The 16585-nt window shown below is 35.4% G+C and overlaps 1 protein-coding gene across 1 annotated transcript in view; it reads left to right on the forward strand.

Moving 5' to 3' along the window:
• Nucleotides 1-1825: 1825 nt before the first annotated feature.
• Nucleotides 1826-16585, forward strand: part of LOC106072007 (aromatic-L-amino-acid decarboxylase-like) — a 29522-nt gene continuing 14762 nt past the window's right edge. Inside the window, exons 1-10 of the mRNA XM_056042124.1 lie at nucleotides 1826-2175; nucleotides 4900-5294; nucleotides 7312-7473; nucleotides 7760-7876; nucleotides 8294-8407; nucleotides 9331-9459; nucleotides 13037-13171; nucleotides 14660-14803; nucleotides 15909-15975; nucleotides 16360-16463. Coding sequence (XP_055898099.1) covers nucleotides 5169-5294; nucleotides 7312-7473; nucleotides 7760-7876; nucleotides 8294-8407; nucleotides 9331-9459; nucleotides 13037-13171; nucleotides 14660-14803; nucleotides 15909-15975; nucleotides 16360-16463 — 1098 coding nt within the window. The 5' untranslated portion in view covers nucleotides 1826-2175; nucleotides 4900-5168. The remainder of the gene's footprint in view (nucleotides 2176-4899; nucleotides 5295-7311; nucleotides 7474-7759; nucleotides 7877-8293; nucleotides 8408-9330; nucleotides 9460-13036; nucleotides 13172-14659; nucleotides 14804-15908; nucleotides 15976-16359; nucleotides 16464-16585) is intronic.

Genomic DNA, 16585 nt, shown 5'->3' on the forward strand with positions numbered 1-16585 from the left:
GATATTCTAAAATAAATAATGCTAAAAAAAAAGTTTTTTTGAATGATGGTTGCCATGGTAACGGCGGCCATATTGTTTATTGTATACAAATTAAAACTTTGAATTTTGTAAAAACTATTGATCAGAAATACATGAAATTGAATTAAAACATAAGAAAAAAGGATCCTCTAAATTGGTACAACGTCAGAATTAAAGATTGAAGTATGTTATATTTTTTACAAATTTTTGAATTTTTAGTATTTTTTTAGACCTAAAAAAACAGGATAAATATTAATTAAAAATACTTTTAAAAAAAAAGTAAATAAAATATTGAAAAAAAATCATTGTACTAGTAAAGTTAATTATGTCTTTAAGAAGTGTTTCAAATTTCATCAAAATCTATCAAGTAGTTTAGGAGAAATTCCTAGTAAAGCACAATGACATGTGCAAAAACTAACATTTTGAGAAAAATGAGTTTAAAGTATAAATTTTATTAAGATTTTGTCTCATAGCCCTTACATAAACATTAAAAAAACATGTTTTAGACACAGATTTAAGCAATAAAAATGATTGTAATGTAAAGAAAAATGATTGATCTACTTAATTATGTTATTAGTTAAAAATCGATATTCTAGACCTAAAACTCAATTTTCTCTAGGGATACCTCCCCATAAATAAATAAGGCGTATTCTTGGTTTGAGACGCAATTGTTAGATTACACCTTGGGCACAGGATTGATGAAAATATTTAACAAAAAAGAAACAAGAAACTGAGTCAGCTGTAGGGCTAGATAGCTACAGAGCTGTTCACAGTGTAAGCAGAGACGTAAAGCCATTTTCCGACTACGAATACATAGAAAAGTGCTTGCTAGCAATGATGGGAGAAAAAATTTCTGAAAAAAAGAATACTGTTGAAGCCGTGAGACTTTCTCATAACAATTAAAAGGCAATTGAAATATATGGGTAAACATCTCCATTGAAAACTAACAGACAAGCCAGATTTAGAAATGTTTTCTATTGCCGCTGGCGAGTCTATAAACATATCTGATGCCGCTCAAAATCTCGCTAATTATTCTCGGTACAAACAACAGTTTTTTTTTAATTCAGAGAAGTTAGTAATTATGAAGAGCATACATGCACAAAATATATGTGGCAAGGAGTTCAGTCTAGACCATGTAATGATGATCGTGTTCAGATTGCACAATGTTTGTAGTTTCAAAAATCAATCTGCGGCGAATGTGTCAAGTCCCCCGACAGAGATGCTATGGAACTGATTGACTTACAAAGCTAGAGATCTGTGTTGCTTGAAGAAACTTTTTTAAATCTCCGAAAACAAGTGTTAACAGCAGCTGTTTGTAAATACAAATCTTTTCAGTGATGAATCTTTTGAAATCCATGTTATGTAATCCTAGATTCAGTGCTCATCTCATGCAGCTGGATTTAAAAAATTGGCTTAAGATAAATTTCTCATGAATTAATGTATCTACTAAGTTCACGGGTTTCAAATAAAATGATTCATTGCCTAAATCTATTCCTTTTTTTTTTTTAAACCTTTTTGTTGACGTGGCCCGCAACACTTGTGTTGGACATTAAAATGGCCCGCCGGCCGAGTAAGGTTGAGCATCACTGATTTAAGTCATTGATTAACATGCGTGACTAGTTGTATAACGCGTAGGACGTAATCATCTTCTTTTTTAAAAGTAACGTCTGTTTTTGTTATAAGATAGATAAGATAAGTTTTACTTTTACTGTGAAAATGCAAATAGAAAAAAAAATGACTACAATTATTTTACGCACTTTTTCGGAAAAATCTTCAAATACGTACATTTTAATAAAGTTTTTTTTTTGTTATCTTGTTTGCTAAAAGCTAGATTTCTAGATCTACATGTAGCGCTCTGGCTATTAAGCAAGTCTCATAAAGTTCAAAGATTCTTATAGATTCTTATAGTCACAGTACCGTATCCTCTGAGAGCATCTTATGTGATACATTTTGTTGTATTGTATTCTCTACCCATTTAGTCTTCTTTCGATTCTCTTCGCATCCGTATTTTCAAATGTTTCAGTGCTATGAATAATGGACAAGTCAGAGGTCAAGGCTACCATTGAAGATTTCTTCTCGGATGAATACGACAGCGGCAGTGAACCGGATGTCGAGTGTGTGGAGGTCAAGAAGCAGAGCAGCAAGCCAACCAGTCAGGTAGATACCGAAAGGCTTTATTGTTACAAAGCCTATATCAACTCTTATCTTTCTGTCAGCTACACATTTTCCCAATCTCGGATCAAGTTGAAACTTTGCACGATTATTAATTGATCCTAACTAAACTTGAATCAATTAAATTAATTAGTTCTTAAAAAGTTCGCCTATCAGACCTTTCCATCTATACAGCAGATGTTGTAAAGGTAATCTGTTTCTGTGGCCCACGGTTAACGAAATTGTCATGCGGCCAGCACAATGGCCAACCGCTTTTAATTTTTCTCTAGCATCAGGCATCAATTAGAGCTGGGTAGACTCAGGATCCCTAAGGATCCGGAAATAAAAAATCCAAGTCTTTACCAGGATTCGAACTCGTGGCCCCTCAGTTCGAAAGCGAAGAATTTTACTGCTCAGCCACCGCACCTCCAGTTAATTAAATAGTGGTCGTTAATTAATTTTGTTTGATAAAGAACAAGAGGAAGAAAATATTACAGTATTGAGATCTATGGCTGTAAATGTGGAGTTCTTCCTCGTAAATAAGCTCAATTTTTTTTTTCATACCTTGGGTTAGGAGGCACAACAAGGGCTGTGGTTTGACTTGTTAATACAGAGGTCTCAAAGATCACATGAACTATTCTCGATTCAGATGCTACTATGTAGATACTTTGTCTAGATAGATAGTTTTAGTTTCAGTTCGTATTGTAGTGCCAACTCTAGCTCTAGTTTTAATTTGAGATTTAATTTTTGGCTTCAACAGCGTAGTAGAATTTCGGTTCTAGTTCTAGATCTAGTTTTAGTTTTAAAGTTTAGTTATTGTTTTAATTTTAGCTTAAATTTTAGCTCTAATTTAGCGTCACATTTTTTAAAAATAGTTTTTATTTACATCTAGTTTTAGCTCAACTTTTACATCTAGTTTTAGCTCTACATTTACATCTAGTTTTAGCTCTACATTTACACCTAGTTTTAGCTCAACATTTACACCTAGTTTTAACTCAACATTTACACCTAGTTTTAACTCAACATTTACACCTAGTTTTAGCTCTACATTTACTTCTAGTTTTAGCTCTACATTTACTTCTAGTTTTAGCTCTACTATTAGATCTAGTTTTAGCTCTACATTTACACCTAGTTCTACATCTAGCAGGGCCTGATTGACATGTGCGCAACAAACACAGCCTATAGCTTGGGGCCACCACGTAATATTTAGCACTGGAATTATAAGTGTCCATAAATACCCCATGCCTCAAAGAGCTTAAGGCCTTTTTAGATATAGTTTTTGTTCAACATCTAATTTTAGTTCTAGTTCCAGTTCTAGTTAAACTTTCTTTTGACTATTAAAGCACTTTCTATTATTCTTTAATAGTAGGATACTAGTCAATTACGAGTGGGTTCTGTGGACTAAGAGGCCAAAAACCGCTAGGCTACGGCCACTAAACAAGGTGGGGGGGGGGGGCTTGAATTCAGATACAGGCCTGATCAGGGTTGTGTTTGCTGAGCGCTTAAAGGCAGCACGAAAACCTCCCACTCCATTGGTCAACAAATGAGATAGGACCATAGCCCACCGAGCATGCTATAAGCATGAATTTTGCGCTACATAATTCAAAAACAAATATAATGGGACTAATAATGACCTAATTATTCCCTGTAGCTCTAGCAATTTATGGTACATTTTCTGGTAAGTGCCAGTATGTCCGTAATGTCTAAAAACTACAAACTAGAATCTTTGTCTAACAAGTATAAGGGATTTCTTCATGCAATATCAATTTCCACAATATGCAATTCCCTAATACCCTTTTAAAAGACGAAAAATTCAGTTTAAAGACTAAACTACGTAAAATTACTTTCACTGCTCTTCTGGGTGTATTCGTTTCTGTGAAGATATAAAAAATGAAGCTATATATAATCTTGGATTAAGAATAGACAGTTATGCCATAATAAAAAAATAATATTCAAAATTAATTATTGATTACTAGAAAACCGTCTCTCTCGACATGAATAAATCGTTTGTAAAACTTAAAAAGGCGTAAAGCTTTTTGAGATTTAATTCTCTTTTGAGGCCATTTATTACAAAAGATATTATATGTCAGCGCTAAATAAATTTATGAAACACCTTGTGTTGCCTATTGGTAAATCCGGCCCTGAGTCTTGATATTGAAACCCTTGACCTGGACAAAGAAGGCGAACATCAATAATAAATGCGCCCACAAAGTAAGAACTTTTAGTAACCTTTCAGACCTAGTGAACTAATGATGTAAAAGTCATTGAGGGTGTTATATGGCCAGGTACCCATTTTATTTGTGTGGACTCAGGGGGCGTCCTAAAAATACCGAAATTCAAAATCCAAGTTTTGTTTTGTTTATTTTACATGTTTCGAGTTGAAGATAATTGACTTCGTAGTCCAACTTCCCACTGGACGTCGGAAGCGGGCAGGGTATGAAGCCTGGACAATTGAGACGAGCAAAGGACAGTCCAGGGCCTATACCGCACGACCAGGCAAACCCCAAAATTCGAACCCAAAACATCTTGGTTCGGAAGCCAAGCGCTTTAAGACTCAGCTATCACGCCCCTACAAACTTAAACATTAATATCTAATTTATTTATTTTGTACAGTCGTAACTTCAAAATTCCAAGAGTGGACTATTTACAAATATATTTTGCATAATATCATATCTTTTCGTTTATATTGTTACACCATGTCATGTGATCATAATTATTTTTACATTTCAGAATGATTGTAAAGAAGTCAGACAACCTGATTTAAGTTCTACTCAATCGAAGACAAACGTGTAGCCCGACTATAGATAATAAAATAGTACTGTATATCTTTACAGCATTTTAATTTTTAAGTAATATATACAGATATATATATACATATTGTTCACAATTTTTTCGAGTATAAAATATTATATTTAAAAACTATCTGAGTTGTGATCAGTTGTGAAGGAACAAATCAATACATCGTCAAGAGCACTTCTGATTGGCGAACCTGAGATGCAATGATGGACCCGGACGAGGTCAAGGCCACCATCGATGATTTCTTTTCGGATGAGAACGAGAGCAGTGAGACGTCTGACGGAGACGACGACGACATCATCAGCCGAACAAAGTCTGGCATAACCCAGGTAAACCGGCAAGGGCAGGTAATTTAAGTGAGGTGTCCAGTATGGCGCAATCCAACGCAAGGGCAGGTCATTTAAATGAGGTGTCCAGTCCAGAATCTTTCCATTCCTTTACTCTTTTTTTTCTTGATTTCTTTATTGGTAAAAATGACGCCGGGGAGGGGGTAGGTTATACGATGAACAACTATTTTGTTTTCATTTCTTTATTATGGTGTTTTATATTTGCAAATAGAGTAAATTCAAAGCTCAAAAACTCAGAACTGATAATGGTTACCTCCCGAAGCCTTCCCCAAATTTGGGTACAGCCGCAAGGCATCAAAGCCTCGGATTCAATTATCCATCCTTAGATGGGTGGCCAGCCAAGGTTAACGAATTTCTCCTGTCCGAGGCTTACTGGTTTAGACGCCAATCTCTCGTCTTTGCCTCTTCTCCTTTCAGTTCCTCCCAGCTCAATATCTGAGACAGACGCTCTAAGAACATGAGTTAGGCTGGTTGTTAGAGGCTATTAGAAACGAATGCCAGTGGAAGCATTTTATAGGTTATAGGTTATATAGCGCTTATATCCATTATCACTTCTGGCAATAACAACCTGTATATTAGTAGAAATCTAATAATTAGCTATTCGCTTATCCAAAACTGACATATATTGCACACAACGACATCATAAGATAGTTGCTAATAGATCTCGAGCTCTGTATCACATTGAAAGAAGTCTTTCATTTATTCAAATCATTGATGTTCGTTTAACTAAGACAGAAACGGACATAGTTAAAGAATCACAATATATACGTACAACCCTTGAAGGTTGGGGGGTAGTCTATCACTTTAGCATTGTGTCTTGTTAGCAAGTCTTCTAAAACAACAAGAGTTAGCTACTCTTTGTTAACAATGCATTTCATCTATCTACTTTGAAAGTTAGACAAATCTATTTCCCACTTTCAATATATATTGCAGGGGGTTATCTCTTCTCATCTGTACTCTTAGACTCTGGTCACGTCTGGGGCATGGCCACATACCAGATTCCTCCAGATTTCTCGGTTCTGGGCGAGTCTCTCCGTCTTTCCCATTTGTTTGGCAACGCTTCCAAATCGCGGCGCCATGTATTTCTGGGCCGTCCCCTCTTTTTCGTTCCTTGTGGATGCAGGCCTGCTGTTGCAAAAGGGCGTAGCCTATCCATCTCCAGCGTCTCTGGAGGATACCAACTTCAATGGTCTTCTGCTTTGTTCTTTTACCACAGTTCCTTATTCGAAATCCTATCAAATCATTGGATCATAAGAATCTTCCTCAGGAAGGTATTGAGGATTTTTTTCTTGGTTGTGATGGTGGTTCTCCAGGGCTCTGCTCCATAAACTAGTATTGGCTTCACAATGGTGTTGAAGAACCTAATCTAGGTGGTGGTGGTGCTTATTTCACTGAATCCCCAGGTGTTTCTGAGCTGATGGAAGGCTGCCTTAGCTTTACCAATGTGGGTTCTGACGTCTGCAGAGATGGCCAACCTCCTTCAGTTCAGAGACCATATTCATTTTAGACTTGTGACAGGGGCCGTATCATCGTGACAAAAGGTCGAATTCAATAAAGTATGTTCATTTTAGACTTGTGACAGGGGCCGTATCATCATGACAAAAGGTCGAATTCAATAAAGTATGTTCATTTTAGACTTGTGACAGGGGCCGTATCATCGTGACAAAAGGTCGAATTCAATAAAGTATGTTCATTTTAGACTTGTGACAGGGGCCGTATCATCGTGACAAAAGGTCGAATTCAATAAAGTATGTTCATTTTAGACTTGTGACAGGGGCCGTATCATCGTGACAAAAGGTCGAATTCAATAAAGTATGTTCATTGGAACTTCATTGCGGAGGAGTGTATGCATAACTTTGATAGAGATATGGAAGCTATGAGGAACTCTCAAACATTCAAAAAGTAGTTAAATATTTCTTACATTACTTAACTTAAACATTTTTATTTGACAACGGTGTCAGGTTAACAAAATATTCCTTGTCTTTATGCTGTCTTGAAGACCACAGGAAGCAAAGAACGCAAGAAGAAGAAGAAAAAGAAAAACACCGGGCCGTCGTCTGCTCTGCCGTCTGCTGATCTGACGCCAGCAGAGTTTCGTAAGCGCGGGAAAGAATTGGTTGATTTCATAGCAGACTATCTGGAGGGATCACGTGACAGACCGGTAATTTATATAAAAAACTTAAATTCTAAAACTGATGTTAAACACAAATCTGGATCTTGGTTTGCTCATGGAATTATCACGTTCGTGTGGCACGAAATAGTCTGTTTTTTGTGTGTATTTTGGTTCAGTAATTAGCCCACAAATTTTTTTTTATTTTTTATATTTCTTCTTTTTCAATTTTTTTTTTTTTTGCAATATAAACATATATGATCATACCATTTATTTTTTCTGGTTGAAATATTTGAACATAAAATGAACAAATATAAGGTATTGTATGTCGATGTAGGTCAATCATTCCGCTATTCAAGGATTCTTGTTCAAGAAAATGTCCAAAATACCCCCAAGAGATCCAGTGTCCATGGATGACGTGTACAAGGACATCAAAGAATTCATTTTTCCAGGGGTAAGCAATGTATTTATTTTTAAATTGAGAAATTCAAACATCGTTTGCAAAAATTGAATACCTAATCTAAATGATTAGTTTAAAGTATTTTAGACCATATGTTCAAATTTTTTTTTTAAAAAGTCAAGAGAGAGTTTTCCGTTGGGTTTAATAGCTCAGTTAAATGAGTTATCCTTAAAAAAGAATAAAAAATGAGCTATCATATAGTCATGAAATTACATCTTATAAACATACAAATCGTTATTATATTGTGATTTCTAGAACAAGTGCTTGTCTCTATTCTACTATGTACGTCATAGGCAAGACTTAATACCAAAAGTCTATAATTAAATGTCACTACCCTCCATGTCTATTTATACAGCAAAGCACTCTATTATATACTTACTATAGTACGATTTAATACTTTCACATTTTCAGCTCCCGCAGTGGCAGAGTCCCAAACATCATTCACTGCTTCCTGCAGGTGGTTCCTACGCCAGTCTTCTTGGTAGCATGCTTTGTGACGGCCTGGGATGTGTCGGCTTTACTTGGGTGAGATCACCTGAGTTCTCATTCAAATGTATTAATACCTGTATAGATCTAGATCTAATAGGCTCTAATTTGTCGATGAATCTTATCTAAATCAGCAATTCAGCCAATGGGTAGACTGGGATCTATAGCTCTGGTCGGCAGCCAGTCTAGAAAGCGGAAACTCGATATAAAACCTACGACTACCTCTGAGTCCACCCAGCTCCAATGGGTACTTGATATTAGTTGGGGAAAAGTAAAGGCGGTTGGTCGTTGTGCTGGCTACATGAAACCCTAGTTAACCGTAGGCCACAAAAACAGATGAACTTTACATCATCTGCCCTATAGACCACAAGGTCTGAAAGGGGAACTAGTTAGGCCAGGTTCACATCTAACTTTGCATTCACTTGCACCTATCCTTTGATCTGCTGTACCGTTGGGGCACTACACAAGATCTGTCAACCTTCTTTCTCCATTCTTATCTGTCATTTGTCTTTGATATAATTTAATTTGGATGTTCTTTCTGAAAATATTGAAGCCTGCCTGGGTGGACCACTTCGGGGGCCGATTTTGAGTTTATGTTTCCACACAAAATGTCTTTGTAATCTTGTTTTTTTTTACTTTCGGGATCTTTAGGGTGCCTCTAAGTCCACTCAGCTCTAATGGGTATCTAATATTAGTTGGGAAAAATAATGTCGGTAGTTCATTGTGCTAGCCACATGACACGCTCGTCAACCGTGGGCCACATAAATAGATGACCTTTATTTCATCATAAAATCGCAAGGTCTCAAAAGGGAAGACCATCGACAACATATGCATTAAATACAAAATGTATTGGGTATTTTGGCCATTCTGAAATACGAGAAGGATAAATAATGTGCGTATGTTTGTAAATGTTTTTGTTTTAACTTTAGTCGATGTTTAAAGTATATTTCATTGCCCCTCAGGCTGATTGCCCTGCGGCTACAGAACTTGAAATGTTGGTCATGAACTGGCTAGCTCATCTGCTTGACCTTCCCAAAGACTTCCACTTTTCTGGGAAGGGAGCGTCCACAGGTGGAGGTGGTATCATACAGGTAGTACACACTGAACAAACAAAATACCTGTCTCTGAATCTAGCGACAGCATTAACTCTTTAATTTAACTTTTTACTGTCACTCAAGTCTTGAAATTCTATCTTTAAATCGTACTAGTTACAAAAGCCTTACTATGTATCAGGTCTCTGAGATTAAATACAATATTAACTCTTGCTTTAGTCGGCGGCAAAGTGGCCAAATGGTAAAATATTATCCTCCGAATCAAGGTGTCTCATGGTTCGAATCCTGGTGAAGAATGATTTTAATTTCATTAAGTCGGATATATTTTTACAAAGTTTATTTCAACTCACCCTGTCTGTCTTTCTGGGAAAAAGTGTGTACAAGTTATTTATCCGACACCCAACCTCAGATCATGTTGAAACTTTGCACAATAATTATTGGCATAGAAAAGATATGAATTAATTAAAAAACAAGATTACAAAGAGAGTTTGTGTTACACAAACTCAGAGGCGGCCCCCGTCGAAGTCGGATCCCTGTCGGATCTGCATATTCGCAAATAATATTCAAGAGGTGATTTAATTTTGATGGTCAAAAGTAATAATGTTTAAAAGATTCATTTGCCGTAAATTTAAATTTAATAAAATATAGTAGATTAGTTTTAGTATATTAAAACATTGCAATATTGATCAAAACGTTTGGAAATGAAAATCTACACTTTTTTTTACACTTTAAATTTAGAAATTGAAATTCTACATCCTAATCTAGTCTATTTTAGTCTAAACTAGATCTAGAAATTCTAGATCTAGACTCTAAAATAATTTTAATTCGAATATAAATCCAGATCTAGATATACTGTAATAAAAATCTAGATCTAGTTTAAAAAATCTATATTAGATCTAAATCAAGATATCATTCCTTTTTTAAACGCGAGTCACATAACGAAGCTTAATAAACATTACTATACCGAGTTCTTTTTTCATTTCATCTGAAGAATTAATTCCATATAACGTCAGAGGGAAAAAAAACACTACGTCACACGGCCTAGCTAGACTAAAAATCGCCTTCATCATTACGAGCCATTTATCGAGTGTTCATAGACTTTGGTGCACCGAGTGCGTTCTTTAAGCATTTCATTTAAAGAATTCATTCCATATGACGTCAAAGGAAAAAAACAACACTACGTCACACGGTTTAGTTAGACTAAAATATGTTTTCATTAATACGTGCAATTTTTCGAGGGTTAATAGACATTGGTGCACCGAGTGCGTTCTTTTAACATTACATTTAAAGAGTCCATTCATATGACGTCAAAGAAAAAAAATTCCATTACCTCACAATAGGCTAGTACCGGTACCATAAAAAAATGTCTTTATTTACACGAGATATTTAACGAGGGTTCATAGACATTGGTGCACTGAGTTCTAATAGAATTTATTTAAAAAGGATCAAAGCCGCATTGTTTTTGCGTTTAGTCTGTCAATCGGTCTGTCTGTCATCTAGATATTAAAAAAAAACAACTAAAAGTTATTAAAAATTGATTAACCTTTATTTTACGTTTTAAAACATCGCAATAATTTTTAGGTATGAACACAATTGAAAAGTTTATATAATAGATTGTTCCGGATGTTTGTATAAATAGTAAAAGAAAAAGAGAATTTCAGATAAATGTAATACCGTTAATTAAATTTTTTTGGATGGTCTCGTATAAAAATTAGATGTACTACATCCATGTGGAGAGATTTTCATAGCTTACTTTGGTGTTTGGATTTTGTTTTCCTTAAAAATCGGAACATAATATTAACGATAATTAGATTTTTTAATGTTTTAGGTAGAAAGTTAAATGTACTGTAAGAGAGTAGTAAGTTAAAATATTTTTCATAAAAATCCGTAAAAACATTATTTCGTAAATGAGAAGATTATTTGTTTATTAATTAGAAGAGGGAGTTCAAACAATTATTTGGCGTTAGTAGATTTTTAAATAAATTCGGAAATTTCTAGCGACGATTTGTAAGAAACAAAATCCGGAACTTTCTTTATCGATTACAAAACTTCTATGTTATATTTCAGCAAGAAAATTAAATTAAATGTCTAAAAAGTATATTTCAGTAATCAGTTCTGGTAAATTAATTTTTTTTTAAGCCCTATTGTCGATATTTTAAAAATTTGTTTAAAGATGAAAATACGGAACAATTTGATATTGATAACCAAATTATAGTGACGCATTGTCAAATAATATAAGTGTAATATTAGTAAATTATGCGATTTCAAACAATCATTAGGCATAATTCATGTTTTATAAAAACAATATCCGGAACATTTTTACACTTAATGAAATATAAGTCAGTATAGAGATTTTGATTTAGCATTAATATGCTATTTACATAAAAAACGGAACAACATATTATTGATAATGTGTTTTTGCAACGTTTAAGCATGGAAATTGAATGTAATATAAGTTAGAAGAGCAAACAAACATTTGTTTGGGTTGATTAGTTTTGCACAAAAAAATCCGGAACAATCAATTTTTAGATACTTAAAACTATTGAGATGTTACGGGAGGAACATTAAAGGGTAAATCAGATTTTCAATAGCTTTTAGATTTCTAGCTTTTTTAATCTAATCGTGACGGACAGACCGACCAACAGACAAAACGCACAAAAATAATCTTCTTTTATTCGGTTTGGGGCACTAAACAAAAAATAAATAAAATCTGATTTTTTTTTAAAGTTTAAGGAATTGGTTTAGCACTAGATCATATTGCGACGTTACGCTACTGCACGAAAATCGCTGCATAAAAAGTCCATTTAAAAAAAATGTGCGTGATATTTACATACAAAGTGCATTATTAGCCTTTATAAACAAACAGAAATGTTTTCTTTTAATTTTAGCAGCTAGTTGACCAGAAAAAAACATCTTTAACTATTATTTATATTTGTTGTAAACATTTCCTGTACATTTTAAAAATATATTTGACTTAGTGATACTGAAAATACATAAAAATTGTTAGCATATTGTAACATTGCCTCCCTTACATTTACGTAATGGTTTTAGAATTGGTGTATTTTTATGAAAAAATCGCTTGCATAATTAATTTTATAAATTAAACGGTTTGCTTTTAGAAAAGCCAAAGTAGCCATTGCACCTAAACTTTTCAAGCCGCATTTAATGATGAAATAATATTTTTCATATCTCTTCTAGTTTTCGAGATCTGAGTGTGACAGACGGACAGACGGACAGACGGACAGAGAGACAGACGGACAGACGGACAGACGGACATTTTGCACAAACCTAATAGCGGCTTTTTCCCCTTACGGGGGCCGCTAAAAATAGTAATCAACTAGTCAATGTAGCTCTTGGCTGACACTGGTAATTAATTATTCTGTTTGATATTGAATAAGGGAAATAACGTATACATTATTGATAATGTTGTAATAGTGGAGTTCTTTCCACTAGGTACACTTTTTTTTTAAAGGATTTCTTTTTATTTTGTTTCTTTTTTTTTTTTTAATTTTATTTTATGTTTTGATGTGTGAAAAGAAAAAAAAATCACAGTAATCATCTTTAAATACATAGATTTTAATGGATCCATTAAATAATTAATCCTCCATGTTTTCAGACAACTACCACTGATGCCCTTCTGACCGTCACTGTGTCAGCCAAGCGCTACATGCTAGAACATCTTAAGTACGCCAACCCAGAGGAGACAGAGTGGAGTCTGTTGGATAAGTTCATGGTCTATTGCTCAGAACAGGTAATGCAGACATATATTTGTATGTCTTAAGAAGAAATTAACACACATCTGACTCAATCATCTTTTTTTTTTGGGACATAACTATACTAGTCGGGAAAACACGCTAAGTAGCAGGATAGTTGTCTAAGACTCTGAGACAGTAAATATTATTCCCTTTCACCTATCCATTAGTCTGTTGGACTGCTGGGGCACAGGATCTGTTGCCCGTATTTCTCCATTCCTCTCTGGTCTTTTGACTAGGATAGAATCTCTTTCAATTTCAAGCCCCTCCATTCTTTTATGTTGTCTTCCCATCGCTTTATCTGTCTGACTCTTTTTTTTTTCTAGTACTGTTCCCTGTAGGAAGGTCTTTGCGAACCCTGAGGAACTTGTGATATGACCGTCGAAATTTAGTTCGCATATTTTTTTTTTACAGTAGTTGACAAGTCCAATCGCTGTTGTCTTTATCCTCCCTTCGTTTGTGTTGCGGTCTTCGCATATGATACCCAGGATCCTTCGGTAGCATCTCAATCCCATTGTTGGTATCCTCCTCTCTAGTTCTGCAGTCAGCGTCCAACATTCGCATTCTTTAGTCGGACAGTCTTTACTGATTGGTTTTACTTCGCCTCTGACTGTCTTTATTAGCACTGTCTTTACGTCGCCTCTGACTGTCTTTATTAGCACTGTCTTTACATCGCCTCTGACTGTCTTTATTAGCACTGTCTTTACGTCGCCTCTGACTGTCTTTATTAGCACTGTCTTTACGTCGCCTCTGACTGTCTTTATTAGCACTGTCTTTACGTCGCCTCTGACTGTCTTTATTAGCACTGTCTTTACGTCGCCTCTGACTGTCTTTATTAGCACTGTCTTTACGTCGCCTCTGACTGTCTTTATTAGCACTGTCTTTACGTCGCCTCTGACTGTCTTTATTAGCACTGTCTTTACTTCACCTATGACTGTCTTTATTAGCACTGTCTTTACGTCGCCTCTGACTGTCTTTATTAGCACTGTCTTTACGTCGCCTCTGACTGTCTTTATTAGCACTGTCTTTACTTCACCTCTGACTGTCTTTATTAGCACTGTGTTTACTTCACCTCTGACTGTCTTTATTAGCACTGTCTTTACTTCACCTCTGACTGTCTTTATTAGCACTGTGTTTACTTCACCTCTGACTGTCTTTATTAGCACTGTGTTTACTTCACCTCTGACTGTCTTTATTAGCACTGTCTTTACGTCGCCTCTGACTGTCTTTATTAGCACTGTGTTTACTTCGCCTCTGACTGTCTTTATTAAGAATGTCTTTGCGTCGCCTCTGACTGGCTTAATGTGGCCTCTGACTTTCAATACGTCGCCTCTGACTGTCTCAATTCGGTTTTTCTTTACGTCCCCTTTTTGTGGGGAGAGGCGACTCTGACTGCACCCACGCATTTCTTTTTGTAGCGTTTTGTTTTTCCTTACTATTTAGTAGTCTTAAGAAATCTTGAATGCTCTGTGTTATACGTGTACCAGGCTCACCCAAGCTTGGAAAGAGTGTGTGAGATTGCTGGCGTCCGTCTCAAGAGGCTGTGGACAGACAGACTGGGAATCATGCACGGAGACACCCTGAGATTTGCCATTGAGAAAGACAGAGCCAAGGGATACTACCCGTTTTTGGTTAGACCAATGTCTTGATTGTCTTCCTTGATAGCTGTGTCTGTGTGTTATTTTATTAAACAGTAATGTACAGTTAAGTTCCCCTTTCAGACAATGCATTCTGTAGGGCAGATGATGTAAAGGTCATCAGTTTCTCTGGCCCACGGTTAACGAGGGTGTCATGTGGCCAGCATAACGACCAATCGCCTGGCTGGCTGGACTCAGAGGCGCCCTAAAGATTCGAAAATTAAAAAAAAATTATATTCTTTACCAGAAGCCAACCGTTTTACCACTCTGCCACCATGCCTCCTTTTTTTTATGTAATCAATCTTTTCAATCATACAAAACAAGCATTTCCTTCTAAAGAGAGAGAGAGAGAGAGAGAGAGAGAAAGAGAGAGAGAGAGAGAGGGACAATTCATTTTTTGTTCTTGTTGCTTTACAAATCTCGGGCATTCATTCAGAAATAAAGATGATCGAATCCTAGCCCGAACCTCCAACAGGGTGGCATAGATTGGTTGGAAACGTGTGGGGTTCGAACTCGAACGCGTGAGACAGTGCCAAACCAATGCCAAACGACGAGGACCATTCAGTTTCTTCAGGTTTCTGGTCTTTCAGAAAATTACAATTTAAACAACCTATATATATAATTCTCTTCATAGCTCAAGAGTTAAGACACAAGTAATGGAAAGATCACTCTTTTATTTCTGCAAAGCGGACGGACTAGAATTACCCCACGTCATTTTAGAGGCGATAAAAAAAAGAGGGGGGGGGGAAGAACAAGTAGTATTCACTAAATAGCAGGGCCGGATTTAACCCTTGTTTTATTTATTTTGCCACAAAGCACAAGTTCTTCAAAGGCAGTCAAAATCACAAATAGTAATAATATACACATAATTAAGATGAACATAACAATACAAGCCATCAACATAGCAACAAACAATAGGATAACAATGATGTCAATAATTTAATAAAATTATATATTAAAATAACATTATATAATTCTATAGCAGGATTTATCTTCTAAAAAAGGCAGAAATAACTTTATAAATACACTTTTTCTTTAGTATTTTTACAGACCTGGAGTGTAGTTTTTTTCTCTTCTAATTGCTTTTTTTTTTTTCCAGGTTATCGCTACAGTTGGTACAATAGCCAGTACCTCTGTGGACCAAATCGGAAAAATTGGTCCAATACGTAAGTCTCACTTTCAAGTAACGTCTGTAATATATAAGATAAGATACGATAAGATTAACCACTCAGTGATATATTTCTTAAAAACACACCACTCATTTCAGATTTAGATATGACTTATTTCCACAAAGTTTTGTAAACAATTTCCATTTTGTTTTCTGCACTAATTCCGGAGTCAAATGTTGACAAGTTTTATTAATACGGAAAGTTCCATTATCTGAAAATCAGATACTTGTGTATCATATTCAATTGTGTGAACTAAACAAGTCCCAATTCAATGTAAATTGTAAAATAGAACACTAAACTAAATGTTAATGTAATGTTTACGTCTTTCTTTAAAGAGAGTTGAAATTATTCTTTGGACTGTTCATTTTGTTTACTATCTAGTGGATGCAGACGACAGCCCAAAGATCTGGTTTCATATCGAGTCTGGGTATGCTGGGAGCTCGTTCATCTGCCGAGAGTATCAGCCACTTCTGCACGGGATAGATGTAAGATGATAGGATCTGGGGGTTTTGTATCTAGGTTTATAGATGTAAGATGATAGGATCTATTTTTTTTCTAGGTTTATAGATGTAAGATGATAGGATCTATTTTTTTTCTAGGTTTATAG

The sequence above is a fragment of the Biomphalaria glabrata genome, chromosome 9 (genome assembly GCF_947242115.1).
Source record: "Biomphalaria glabrata chromosome 9, xgBioGlab47.1, whole genome shotgun sequence".
NCBI classification, from domain to species: Eukaryota; Metazoa; Mollusca; class Gastropoda; family Planorbidae; genus Biomphalaria; species Biomphalaria glabrata.